The sequence below is a fragment of the Grammomys surdaster genome, unplaced genomic scaffold (genome assembly GCF_004785775.1).
Source record: "Grammomys surdaster isolate TR1022 unplaced genomic scaffold, NIH_TR_1.0 543, whole genome shotgun sequence".
Taxonomy (NCBI): Eukaryota; Metazoa; Chordata; class Mammalia; order Rodentia; family Muridae; genus Grammomys; species Grammomys surdaster.
Window position 1 is genome coordinate 769,948 of NW_021604962.1, and position 14,273 is coordinate 784,220.

Below are 14,273 nucleotides of genomic sequence, written 5' to 3' on the forward strand. Positions count from 1 at the left end.
GGCCTGGTCTACAGAGTGAGTTCCAGGACAGCCCGGGCTATACAGAGAAACCCTGTCTCAAAAAAACAAAAAACAAAAAAAGAAGAAAGAAAAAAAGAAACCTAATACAGTAGAAGCATCTTATAAAATAAACATATATGAAAAATCTGAATAAAATTACCAAATAACTGGGGTAGACAGTAGCCCAATTATATATCTGCCACCACCAAATGCAACCTTGCATAACCCTAACCCTAACCCTAACCCTAACCCTAACCCTAACCCTAACCCTAACTCTAATCTTCTGCATTGAGCAATTTAAGGAGGTTACAGAAATTCCATATACTCTTATTTACAGTGAGCAATCTTACACAAATCAGATCATATTGAATAAACTGAATAATCTCATTACTTAATTCATTATATCACCAACTAACCAATCAACCAAACAAACAAAAAACAGTATATGACTCTAGGCAGAGATGCAGCAGAAATACTAAATGAAAAGGAGAAAATGTGAAAAAAAATTGATTTGTATGGAAACAATGATCAGAAAAAAAAACACATTGAACTAAATATCAATTTAAGTATATAATAGGTTACTAATTAACAAGAAATTTGTATGTTAACTACGAATCTGTTATAAGATGAATTATGGGCACCAACTTTTAAGATTCTTGTAACAACTTTGCGAAGCAGGCACATTTTAAAATAAATACATTGAGACACAGAATTTTCGGTAACCTGACCAATGATATACCACTTACAAGCAACAGAAAGGGGATTCAAACTCTTGTGTCCAGCTCCAGAATCTATATTTGGAGAAACTTTATTTCATCTTGCCTTTTCATAGGAGTTTGTTTGTGTCTGTGTAAAACCTTCTCTCTTCTGTCACTTGCTTTCACTTACTTGGGCTACATCTTGCTTAGAGGTGTGCATAGTTATCTCTAGCCAGTGCGTGGCATTATGATATATGAAGAAGTATTAAACCTTTGGCCCTATTACAGTCCCTAATGTATTCTGGAAATTTCCTGAAAGAGAAGAAAAGGCCATGTTTAATTATAATAATAGTTGCTCTTCAGTCCCCAATTCTTGAGACAAGGCTTTGTAAGAACCCCAAAATCTGTTCTATGACTGTCATTCTTGCATATAAGGCCATGACTGATGGTGGACCCCCAGCTGACTGATGGGCTGCAGAGAGCTCCGAGGTTGATGTGCTGTGGAGAGCATGTCAGAGCACATGTGAATGTTTGGGAGCTCTACTCTCCCTTCTTCCACACATTTGTTTGCTTCCTGTCTCCTGTTGCAATCCTTTCAGATGGCTGTTTCCAGGCTGCACCATTTACAGCAAACTAGGGAATCTAAGTGTTTTTAGCTGTGTGTAAGTCATTTTAGTGAACAAAAGAGGAAGTAATGTGAACCCTAATAATAGATATCTAGTTAGACTTTAGGGGTTTGTGATTAGCAGTCATGTGCTACTCAGCTTTTAATCTGTAGTGATTGTGGGCTTAATGTCAGAGCTGAGTTAAGTCTTCAGGAACCTAGCAGATATTCAGGGTGTTGGCAAATTGTTTATTGGGATGCAGAAATAGCACAAAGTGGGTGCTGAAAGTGTTGGGCTTGAAAAGAAGACCAGTACCATAGAAGGGAGAAAAACCACGCCCAGGAGGAATTGCTGGCATTTCTTCAGCTAGAGCCCAGGGCTGCTGAACTGTGACAGGAACACAGTGAAAGAAAACTCAGCCTTTTGATGCCCAGGGCTTCTCAGTGCTTTAATTCATCTCAGGAATGTAAACCAAGAGTTAATTCATAAGTTACTGTGTCTACAAGCCCAGGGGATAACTCCAGTAAGATCTCCTCTAGATCTGATGTGAGAACTGCCCCCCTGCTCTGTTACAGTTTGGGATATATATAGGTCATACAGAGCAACAGCTAGCATTTCTCAACAGGGACCTCACTGTTCAACCTGAGCTTATGGTGTCACTTCCTGATTAAACACCACAGCAATAATTTATTTTCCATTGCTAAGATACTAAGTATGTATTTTTTATATAAAGAGTCTGAACTAGATGCTCTCTGAATATCTATCAAAATGTAGAGAGGCTTAGGGGCATACATCAGTGGTAAAATTTGATTTGCATTAGACCCTGAGTATAAATGGCACAGAGAAAATAATCTACATTAAAAAATCTGAAACTGTGCATGCAATTTTCCCTTTTTCTTAGAGATTTATAACTGATTTACTGTAATTTCTCCTCATAGATTTGTGCCTCTATTTTGCAAATTAGAACAAAGCAAGACTCCTAATGATTTGAGCCTACCAATAACTGGATGACAGAATAAAAAACAAAAACAAAAAACACCAAGCTTTGTACTTACATATCACATTTGTTTCATGGCTTTCTTGTAACTAGTAACTAGAGTGACTGGTTACTAATAACTACTTTTAAGTATTATGAAAGTTTAATGATAATGATCCATAAACCACCATAGTCACACGGTCCTCGAATCTTCCAGCTTTTTCTGCTCTCACATCTATTGACCTATCTCATATTGAGAACTCTAACTGTAGCTGCTCTTTGACCCAGTTCACCTCAATAATCCACTCTATCACTTCAAGCCTGGTCAAAGTGCAGTTCCCATATCCGACACTATCTGCTGGTTCCTTTCAGGGAGAGATTTCCACAGTAAAACCACTGACGATATTGGAAGGGTGGATACATGTCTCTAACTAACATGAGTGATGTTAATGTGTCAACGTGAGCTCATCACTTAAACGCACGGCTTTGGAGCCAGATGTTGAGAAACTAGTTTTAGAGATAGAAAGGACAAGGCTGTGCCCACAGGCCTCGCCACATTCTGGAGTGGAGCATCTAATTCTAAATAGACTGTCTGTTTGCAGAGCTAAATAAAAGCAACTGCCTAAACTTTGCATTAAAATTATATGTTTAATGGTCCAAGAGCCTTGTAAAAGTAGAGCGATTCTTCATTCGGTAATAAAGCCATTTATTATTACAAACTATGTACTACAAGAAAAACCTAGTAAAACAGAACCCTGTAGGCTATTAACAAATTGGTGAAGTTCAACCTTAAATTAGTGTTATAGCTCTAATGATGAAGTTCATTTGTGAATGATATAAAATAGTTGAATATGTATACCTTTGGGAAAAGATTTTAATCTAGAGATTTCCTATCTATCAAACCCACTAAATGAACCCTACTTAGCATCTGAAAATTTATTTAATTTTTATTTTTTAAGTTTTATTTTTTGTATGTGAATTCTGAGAAGCATAAAACAAACATGCACTTAACATGTCTTCTACAAAGATACATCTCTAGAGTATCCCTGAAATTAGTCTAAAATTGATTTACAAGACTTCCCTAAAATCTTGGAGAGAACTATAGACACTAGGAATGTGATGCTTACGACCTAGGGTGGAAAGACAGCAGAGGGAGTCTCCTTGATAACAACCACAGAGCTGTTTAACTCTGTCCCTCCCTTGACCAGCCAGTAAAACAGACTATGACTTCAAATGTTTATTACAGACTTCTTGGTGTACCTCTCTCCACCCGCAGAATAAACTTAACCTAACTATCCTTCAATATAGTTAGACTGACTTTAAATAATAAAAGAAGAAACATGGATGACTCCCATGACATCATGCAAGAACTGCACAAGCTGTAAATCTGTAGTCCACTTTAATCTAATTTAGATGGAAACTACTTTGAGTTCTTTTTTAAATTATTTATTTATTTTATGTATATGAGCACATTGTTGCTCTCCTCAGACACACCAGAAGAGGGGATCTGGTCCCATTACAGATGGTTGTGAGCCAACATGTGTCTGCTGTGAATTGAACTCCGGGTATCTGGAAGAGCAATCAGTGCTCTTAACCATTGAGCCATCTCTCCAGGCCCTACTTTGAATTCTTACACTATTAATTTTCTATTAAATAGAAAATAAATGTTTAAGCCCTGATGAATTGATGAAATGAAGCTCTCTGTGCTTCAATTATTTTCTTTTAATGTGCTCAATGCATCACAAAAGCATGACTTGACTCATTTGTTTGAATTTCAACCTACTGAAGACACATACACACAGATGACATTGTATGAACTGAGCAAGCATGTTGTATTTGTATATGTAGAGAGAAACATACACACATGCATGTATGTAACAAACTTTAAAGAAAATGGGGCCATGCATGTCAATGACAGTTTGTGTGTGGAAGGGGCATAAAGAATGGGCTGATGGAGGGAAGGGACAGGGGAAATGATGTAATTATAATAATCTTAAAAATGAAAAAAAAAGAACCAAAATTTAGATTTCTAAGAGGAACGGCACAGCACTGATTCATAGTTAGTGAACAGATTTTTCCTTACCAGTATGTTCCTAGTCATTAGAAAATGGGATTATTAATAAGCTCAAAAGTGTTCAGCACAAGCAATGAACACTAAGAGGACCTTGGACCGAATTTTTCTGTGGTCTTTTATTTCATACAACAAGCATACATCTCAGAAAACACAAATAATTTCTTGAAAAAAATTAGTTAAATTCATAACAACCTCTTAATTCAATGTCTGATATACTTTGCCGTTGAAAACAGTTCAAGTAGGCTATTAGGTGCAGTCTAATAGCTAAATTTGCTCAGTGATGCTTTTATTTCTGCAACCCCAAGATCCTAACCTTGTAAATATCAAACAGTGTATGAAGCCCACGTGTGAGAGACTCAGAACAAGCCCGAGATGCCACACTACCTCAACCCATCAATTCCATCTCTACTCTTGACCATCAAGATCGAGGACAACTCTGAAAAGGGATAGTTGTTCTAGAAACAGCTAGTTTTCCAAAGCTAATTAAACAAAGATTAGCAAGTTCAACTGAGTCTTAATCTTTGGATGATTATTCACTTTGTCTTGCATATTTTTAACCATCCAACCAGTATTTATTGTTAATACTTTGTATCAAGCATCCCTTGTAGGGTTGTGTACATAATGCAGACAATAGTGAGTATGAAATGTAGCTGAAGCCAAAAGGTAGTGACTAAAATACCTTCAAAGCATTAGAAATTTGATGGGGGCTGGTAAGCTGGTGACAGCACTGAGAATGTCCCGATTCTGGGAAGGGTTACAGAAACTATCTGTGTATAAATAAATAAATAAATAAATAAATAAACAAATAACAAAAAGAAACAAAGAAAAACAGCCACATGGGAAGCAGGAAGCAGCACATCCTAGGAGAGAATAAAAGCCAATCAAAGGCTGTGAGGAGGAAACAAGTTTGGAATTAGGTTGTTCCACAGAGTATTAGCACCACCAAGGTAGTGAGGCCAGAGGTTCCATATTGGGTTAGAATATTTTCCCCATAGATAATGTGAAGACAAATGGAAATGAGTCCAAATGTGGCACACAGTTTAGTACATAGAAACACAGCAAAGCTCTGCGACAGGCAGACTGTGGTGATAAACCACTCCAATTTATTCATTCTAAATACATGCAGAAAATAATGCTCAGTGTGTGGTAAGTGGGACTCGCCTTACTGAAAATGGTCAGAGCTTTGCAACTACCTGGAATTTAGAACTGTGTTCTGTTCAGAGGCTCTGTTCTATAAATATAGCGATGTCTGTTCCATCTCATCCAAGGACAAAATCACCCAAGTATTAATTCAAATTCACACATTATTGTTAAGTTAGTGAAATTTTTTAAAAAGGTTCTAAATTTTGAGAAGTATTTTATTAGTGTGATCTGTATACATTGTAACAGTATCATAGTTATTGTATTCAGCACATCTATACACACATCTATATATGTCATACATATAATGATCAACAATTTATTAAAGAATTAGACAGTGTGTCTCTAAAAATAAAGACACTTGGCCAACTGAGATCAAAGGCTATGGATCTGACAGATCAGCCTTGTGACTAGACACCTCAGTGGCTGATAGACTAGCATTGTGAGCAGACACCTATTAGGCCAAGCTTCCTAAGATCTAACTTACTCCAAAATTTCACACTTCTCTCAAAAAGTTGCAATGCTTGCTATAAGTTCATTTGTGATGAAACAAAAAACGACTAATGTGAATACAGTATGCAGAATAAACTTCATACATTATTTTAGTCTCTGGCATGTTCTTTTTACCTAAGAAGGAAGTAGCATTTATAGTGCAGAGGATACAGTCATCTGGACCACATTTGCCTCCTTTATTCGGATGTTTATGCCACTGTTCAGATAAGAGGGAAAGGAAAGACAAGGAAATGGTTTTCAAAGCTCTTCCATGTCAAACTCTGAATGACACCCAGCGTCTAACTGCTCTGCTGCCTGGAACTGTCCCACTAGGACAATTTGGTCTCATTGCACTTTTCCATGCACTTCCTACATCTTACTCACACTTGCGTCCAAACACAATAAATCAGAGTTAATTGCATGTCTTAAATTAAAAGACAAAATAATGCACAATTAATTGGGGGAAATCAATTGGTGAATGATTCTCACTCATTACACTCTATGCATGGGATGTATGCCCACTGCTCATTGTTAGCTAGACAACAGACTGCAGCACTTGGGGTAGAGGGCCATCCTTGGCACGCCAGTCTGGAATGAAGAATCAATTGCTGTTAAAACACCTCTACATGCCTACCAAATCTTGCTTTCACTACAAAGTGTTCAAATGTGGCACACAATTTAGTACATAAAAACACGGCAAAGCTCTGCAATAGGAAGATTGTGGTGATAAACCACTCCAATTTATTCATTCTAAATGTATGTAGAAAATAACCCTCAGTGAGAGTTAAGTACCACTACAGAAATGTGCATAATTGTGGGTAATTAGAAAAATTAAAACATCCTTGACAAAGGCTTGAACAGAAATGATATTTCAGCCTATAGTGGAAAAATACCAGATGACGTATACAATTTTGTCATGCTTCTTAACATGAATAAACATTAAGGACATATACTTATTAGACAAATACAAAATAGTATGCACCTTTTGGGTCATTTGTAAAAGATAAGGGAAACAAGATATTAAAAAAGTCACAGAAAATACAGAAAAATGTTAACACATCATTTCTGAGTTATTCATATTCCTAAATTTTCTACATTAAGAATACCACCATAGTATTGGGTTTTAAACATTCAGCTCACTTTGTTCCTGGTCTGATAGTAAATGCTAGTGTTTCATTTGTGTATATGTTCCTAAATATAACCTGTTGAGTCCATCTGATGTCAGTTGCATGTATATCTTCAGGACTGTGTGGCACTGGGTAATGAATCGCCTTGAGAGAGTCTTTTAAGATGAATTAACCATACTCTAATAGTAAAAACAACATTTTAATATATAAAACCAATTGTGAATCATATCCATACACTTCTACTGTATTCTTAGCTATGCAGACAAGTAATTCTCATAACATAATTATTGACATACCTAATAAAAAATTTAAGAAACAGGCTAAATTCTGTTAAATGTTCAGCACAATAGTATATTATAACAAATACCTTAAACTAGCAAACTATGATTTAAAAAAATCATTATAAATTCTTTTAAAGTTATTGTCAGAGACCAACTATGAAATGTCTGCTGCACAGCTAATCCCGTGAATTTCAGGAACTACAAGCTTCTCTCTCTCCCACTTCCCCAGCTCATTATTTATTTTCTGTATTGAAACAGACTTTATCTAGCTACCTCATAGAATCTTGATGCCAAGTCTGGCGATAAACAACACATGCAGGCAAACATACACAGAGTTTCATCATTTGCATCAAAATGCTGAAAAAGAAGAGTGTTTTGTAAAAATACAGCATTAATCATGCTAACTTCCATTTTATTTTCTCTTTGGAAAACTGGAACACATAAAACCCAGCAGAGTAAATGTGTCCAGTGGTATTCAATTACCTGACCTTGAAATAAACAGCCACTTCCTTCCCTCTTTTATTCATTGAGATTCAGGATGGGAAAAAATAATTATTTTCCTCAAAAGGTTGTCTCAACCTCAGGCATCTTTATACCCCAAGGGTAATATTTTCATTCTCTTCTTAATGGAACAAATTTCTAATCTGAATATGTATTCAAAAATAATTGAGGCAGTGTAGTGTCAACACATCACAGTGTCACTCCAAGAGCTGGGAACCCAGTGAGCCACAGCTCTCCTGACAGACAGGAGAGGCACTGATTTTGCTTCCTTTGGATGAGCAATGCTATTGAAGACCAAGCATCAAATTTCTAAGAACAACTTACAAAAGGCTTGCTCTGAGACCTAGAATTTAAATAACTATTCTCATTTACATTGCTATGGGCAATATATGAAATAACAGTTACTTCTGGAAAGGGTACACTATGCTAAGATTCCCATAGTACTATAATCCTTAGGAGAACATACAATTTTGAACACTGTCCATCCTAGAATCCCCAAAAATGGTGCCAAGATTTCACTTCACAACTCTTCAAGTTCAATAAAATGTTTAGACTTCTAGAAGTCATATGGTACACTATATTATCATTTTGCTTTTGATTATTTTTCGTATTAAAAACTATGATAAGAAAAAAGACTTCCTTAGTACATTTTATGTTCAAAATTGTACTGACATCTTATTCAGTGTCATGTGTGAGTGTCTTGTTATCATGCCAGGAAGATTAATAAGCAGCCTACACATTATAAAAAATCTTCCAAACACTAAATTTTACTCCATCATTTTTCAAAAGACAGAAATAATTTCTTTGTTCCAGAAAAAAAGAATGTACCCTGATCTGTGATGGGAGAGACACTGCACCTAAACAAAGGCAGTGCCACCATCTGCCCAGCACTCTCACAGTGTGACAAATAGACCGGTAATTAACTGCTTTCCTACCGAAATCTGCCAGCTTCAACTCCCCCGTGTCACTGATGAGAAGGTTCTGTGGTTTCAGGTCTCTGTGCAAAATATAACGCTGGTGGATGTAAGACAGCCCTCGAAGCAACTGGAATAAGAACAACTGAAAAAAAAAAAAACAGGAGTTAAAATCCAAATTCGAATAAATGCCAGTTCATATACATAGTCTGCCAAATATATTAGTGAGAAAGGGCAAGCACCACTAAAGTTCCTACCAACCATTAAGCAAAAATATGCAATGTTAGCATATAAATCCCGAGTTCATTAAGAAGTGAGTCTGAGAATTTCTAAGACTTCATGGTGTTCATCCCCACCTCAGCCAGAGTTCTATTCCATAAGTAGCAGAATTTGAAAGACCAGGTGTTTAGAGTATGAAGCTCTTTAAACCAAAGACGGCTAATAAATCAAAGCAATGTATAACATTATAAAGGATAGGAAGCTTTATATAAATATTCTTATTTAGTTCTAAAGAAATGGCATGAATATATTATCCCTAGAATCAACCATTAACATACTTTAAGAAGCAGAAACATAGGATAATTTGAGACAATCAAAAGAAAACAGTCACTTGGTCATATTCATAGCAAATGGTGGCCAGGCTGCCTTTGCACACATATGGTTGCAGAGACTGGCTACTGCCTGAAGACAGATGTGTGGTTTCACTAACTGCAGAGCTGGTCTAGCCTAGCATAGGCAGCAAGGATTCAAGAGCAATACTTTAAGTGTGACAAATAATCCATGAAATGATTAGTGCTTTGAACATTTTTTAAATTAATTTTTATTGGATATTTTATTTACATTTCAGATGTTATCACCTTTCCCCATTCCCCACTCTGCAGAAGCACCCATCCCATCCCCCTCCTCCTGCTTCTATGAGGATGTGCCCCCACCCACCCAACCACTCCCACCTTCCTGCTCTAGAACTCCTCCACATTGGGGCATCCAGCCTTCACTGGACAAAGGACCTCCTCTCCCACCTATGCCCAACAACGCCATCCTCCCCTACATAAACAGCTGGAGCCATGAGTCCCTCCTTCCCTATGTGCTCTCAGGCTGGTGGTTTAGATAGACCATAGGAGCTCTGGTTGCTTGGTATTGTTGCTCTCCCCATGGGCCACAAATCCTTTCAGCTCCTTCAGTCTTCTCTCTAACTCCTCCATTGGGAACCCCTTGATCAGTTCAATGGTTAGCTGTGAGCATCTACCTCTGTATATGTCAGGCTCTGGCAGATCTCTAAGGATATATATATATATATATATATATATATATATATATATATATATATATTTATGTGTATATATATATATATATACACACAAACACACACACACACACACACACACACACACATTTATATGTATATCAATCAGGCTCCTGTCAGCATGCACTTCCTGACTTCCACATCAGCATCTGCCTTTGGTGACTGCACATGGGATGGATACCCAGGAACAGTCTCCAGATGACCCCTCCTTCAGTCTCTGTCCCACACTTTGTCTCTGTATTTTCTCCCATGAGTATTTTGTTATTCCTTCTAATAAGGACTGAAGCACCCACACTTTGGTCTTCCTTCTTCATGAGCTTCATGCGGTCTGTGGTATCTTGGGTATTGCAAGCTTTTGGGCTAATATCTACTTATCAGTGAGTGCATACCATGTATGTTCTTTTTTGATTGGGTTACCTCACTCAGGATGATCTTTTCTAGTTCCATTTGCCTAAGAATTTCTCGAATTCATTGTTTTTAATAGCTGAGTAGTACTCCATTGTGTAAATGTAACACATTTTCTGTATCCATTCCTCTGTTGAAGGACATCTGGAGTCTTTCCAGCTTCTGGCTATTATAAATAAGGCTGCTATGAACAGAGTGGAGCATCTTCTGGGTATATGCCCAGGAGTGCTACAGCTGGGTCCTCAGGTAATGCTATGTCCAATTTTCTGAGGAACTGCCAGACTGATTTCCAGAGTGGTTGTGCCAGCTTGTAATCCCACCAACAATGGAGGAGTGTTCCTCTTTCTCCACACCCTCGCCAGCATCTGCTATCACCTGAGGTTTTGATCTTAGCCATTCTGACTGGTGTGAGGTGGAATCTCAGGGTTGTTTTGATTTGCATTTCCCTAATGACTAAGGATGTTGAACACTTCTTTAGGTGCTTCTTGGCCATTCGAGTTTCCTCAGTTAAGAATTCTTTGTTTAGCTCTGTACCCCATTTTTAATAGTTTTTTTTGGTTATCTGGAATCTAATTTCTTGGGTTCTTTGTATATATGGGGTATTAGCGCTCTATCGGATGTAGGGTTGGTAAAGATCTTTTCCTAAACTTTTGGTTGCAGTTTTGTCTTATTGAGAGTGTCCTTTGCTTTACAGAAACTTTGCAATTTTATGAGGTCCCATTTGTCAATTCCTGATCTTAGTGTAAGCCATTAGTGTTCTCTTCAGGAACTTTTCCCCTGTGTCCAAGTATTTGAGGCTCTTCCCACTTTCTCTTCTATTAGTTTCAGTGTGTCTGGTTTTATGTGGAGGTCCTTTATCCACATGGACTTGAGCTTTGTACAAGGAGATAAGAATGGATCGGTTTACATTCTTCTACATGCTGGCCTCATGTTGAACCAGCACCATTTGTTGAAAATGCTGTTCTTTTTCCACTGGACAGTTTTAGCTCCTTTGTCAAAGATCAAGTGACCATAGGTGTGTGGGTTCATTGCTGTATCTTCAATTCTATTCCACTGATCTTCCTGCCTGACTCTGTACCAATACCACACAGTTTTTATCACTACTGCTCTATAGTACAGCTTGAGATCAGGGATGGTGATTCTTCAAGAAGTTCTTTTATTGTTGAGAATAGTTTTCGTTATCCTGGGTTTTTTTTTCTTTTGTTATTCCAAATGAATTTGCAATGTAGTTCCTTCAATAGCTCAGTTGCTTTGGACTTTTATATCAAGGGAATCCTTCTATTTTGATGACAGAAGCATGACTCACTCGGCATTGCAAAGCCTTGCTTATGAAGAAGTTACTTGCTGAAGTCACTCTTCTTGCCCTAGTATTTAAACAATCAATCTCCCCAAACAAAAATAAAACACAATTGTTATGGCTTTTCATTTATGTGCCAACGACCTGCTCATATAACCAGCTAGTCACAAAAGGCTGTGCCAAGGATATCCAACATGAGCTAAAGACTGATGTTATAACCACTGTGAAATATTCAAGTGAAAAGGATTGCAACCCCTGAGAGCCTTGGAAGCTAGCATTCCTGGAATTTTCCAACTAAGCAAAGCTATGAAAGCCAAGCACATGTATCTCCCAAGATAATATGCTGAAATGACAGTATAATCAAGTCACATCTTCACCTGTGACAAATATGCACAGGCTGGAGAAGGCTTAGGCTCACTTTTTCCAGACAATAAGTGGAAAGCCATGGACATTTATTCTGAGTCAGAACAGACTGAAATTCTGGCTTAAAGACTCCAGAAAGCAAACATCTTTCCAGAATTTGCCTCTTCTTGACTCTTCTTCAGAAGATGGAAAGAGTCTGTGCATAAAAACTTCACTCTTAACTGCAAATTCCTTTTTATCCTGTGACTTTAAGCTTACGATGTCTATAAAACTCATTAATTCTTCAGTTTGGAAAGAAGATGGGTAGGTTAATCAAAACATGGAGAGCTTCAAAGCCTCTAAAAAACACATGCATGCAGAAAGCATGTATTAAATTTTAGAATAAACATTTTAAGAAAAACGTGCGTTGTCCAAGATGCTAGGCACTGCTTGGCACCAAGGGTTTGGCTGTTAAACCGTGGCAATGTGTTCAACCTCATAGAAACGCAACACTATGCAAACGCCAGCTGTTTGCCCATACATTATTGAGCAACACCATATTTGACCTTCCTGTTAGGAATATTAAAGTACACCTCACCGTTATCTCCATAACAGTGATGGAGAAACTGAAAGTGGTTTCTCAAGATTTCTCAGTTTGCATCATGACACTCACAGGACACTGTGATGAGTACAAACTGAGACTGAGTACAAAGTCAACGAACATAGTACAGGAACTGTGGGCCTGAATCAATTCCTGTAGGCAGCATGCTGATATAGAAGCTGCTTCCTCAAACCAGTAGGGTAGCACATGAACATATAATAACATGGCCTCTGAACCACTGAACGGAACTCTGGTTGTAGCTGGGTGGTCAATCACTTCTGTTCTATATTTCCCTGATCTAAGAAATTATGTTCACACCATATTCACAGGCAAGCTGCTTTTAAACTCAGTATCCTAGTCCCTGGTGTCTCCCATCCTCCTTCCCATCCCTTCCCCATCCTCTGTGCTCTAGATAAACCACTCCAACTCTATGTCCCAACAGTAGTTTCTGAACACATGATTCACAGTACAGAATTACTCCACCTCCCACAGACTGCTTTACCCTCATCATAAACTGGATACACAGCTCTCACTCTGTGCCACTAATAGGATTACTGAATGAACTTAGAGACATCTGGATAGGGACAGATAAAAAAAAAAAAGATCACAGATAGGAAGTCCTAAAATGAGATTCTCAACCAGCTAAGAGCAGAAGTGGGTAGATTAAGCAGTATCAAGGGTTTTTTCTTCTAATACCATCAGTAATTAGTGAAAATACATAATCCAGAGGTCATTCAACTAGGATATCACAATGAAGATTAAAACCAGTGTTAACGAAGGATGAGATTACATGCCCTAGCTTAAAGAGACAAAAATCCTAAAGTTTAGAGGTTAACACAGCCCCAAAGGTACATAAAGTCAAGACAGAAAATCTCTACACTGTCAGATACCATATGCATCGACAGACTGACAGTGACACAAATGGATCCCTGTCACTTGAGACCTTTAAACCACAGTTTGCACTCAGCATCCTCAAGTTCCAAGGAAGGGATAATCTAGCAACCACAAAAAGTAAGAGAACTGCTCTGCCATTATATGAAGACATATACAAGAAGGCAAGTCAGGAAATTTGCCACTCTGAAAATGTAACAGGGAATTAGGTCACACATTCCCTGAACACAGAAACTGACATGATGGTGTGATAAACAGTTGCTATTCTGAAGAGAAAACTTGAGGCCACGGCCACAAGTATAACATACATTCAGAAAAAGAAAATAGAATATACACAACTCTCATAAATATAATGGTGGCAAGGTGTCAATAGCAGACTTCACTGAAGCTGGGTGTGATGGTGGCACACAGCTGTAATCCCTGCATACAAATGGAGGCAGGAAAACCACAAGCTCCAGGCCAGCCTGGGCTGGATAATGAGACCTAGTCACACAAACAAACGGAAGGAAGGAAGGAAGGAAGGAAGGAAGGAAGGAAGGAAGGAAGGAAGGAAGGAAGGAAAGAAGGAAAGAAGGAAGGAAGGAAGGAAGGAAGGAAGGAAGGAAGGAAGGAAGGAAGGAAGGAGA

At 37.9% G+C, this 14,273-nt stretch overlaps 1 protein-coding gene across 3 annotated transcripts in view; it reads right to left on the minus strand.

Annotated features, from left to right (window-relative positions):
• Cdk14 (cyclin dependent kinase 14) overlaps positions 1 to 14,273 on the minus strand; it is a 472,739-nt gene that overhangs the window by 166,760 nt on the left and 291,706 nt on the right. For all 3 annotated transcript variants that reach the window (XM_028781762.1, XM_028781763.1, XM_028781764.1), the window contains one exon: positions 8,830 to 8,953. In XM_028781762.1, coding sequence (XP_028637595.1) covers positions 8,830 to 8,953 — 124 coding nt within the window. The remainder of the gene's footprint in view (positions 1 to 8,829; positions 8,954 to 14,273) is intronic.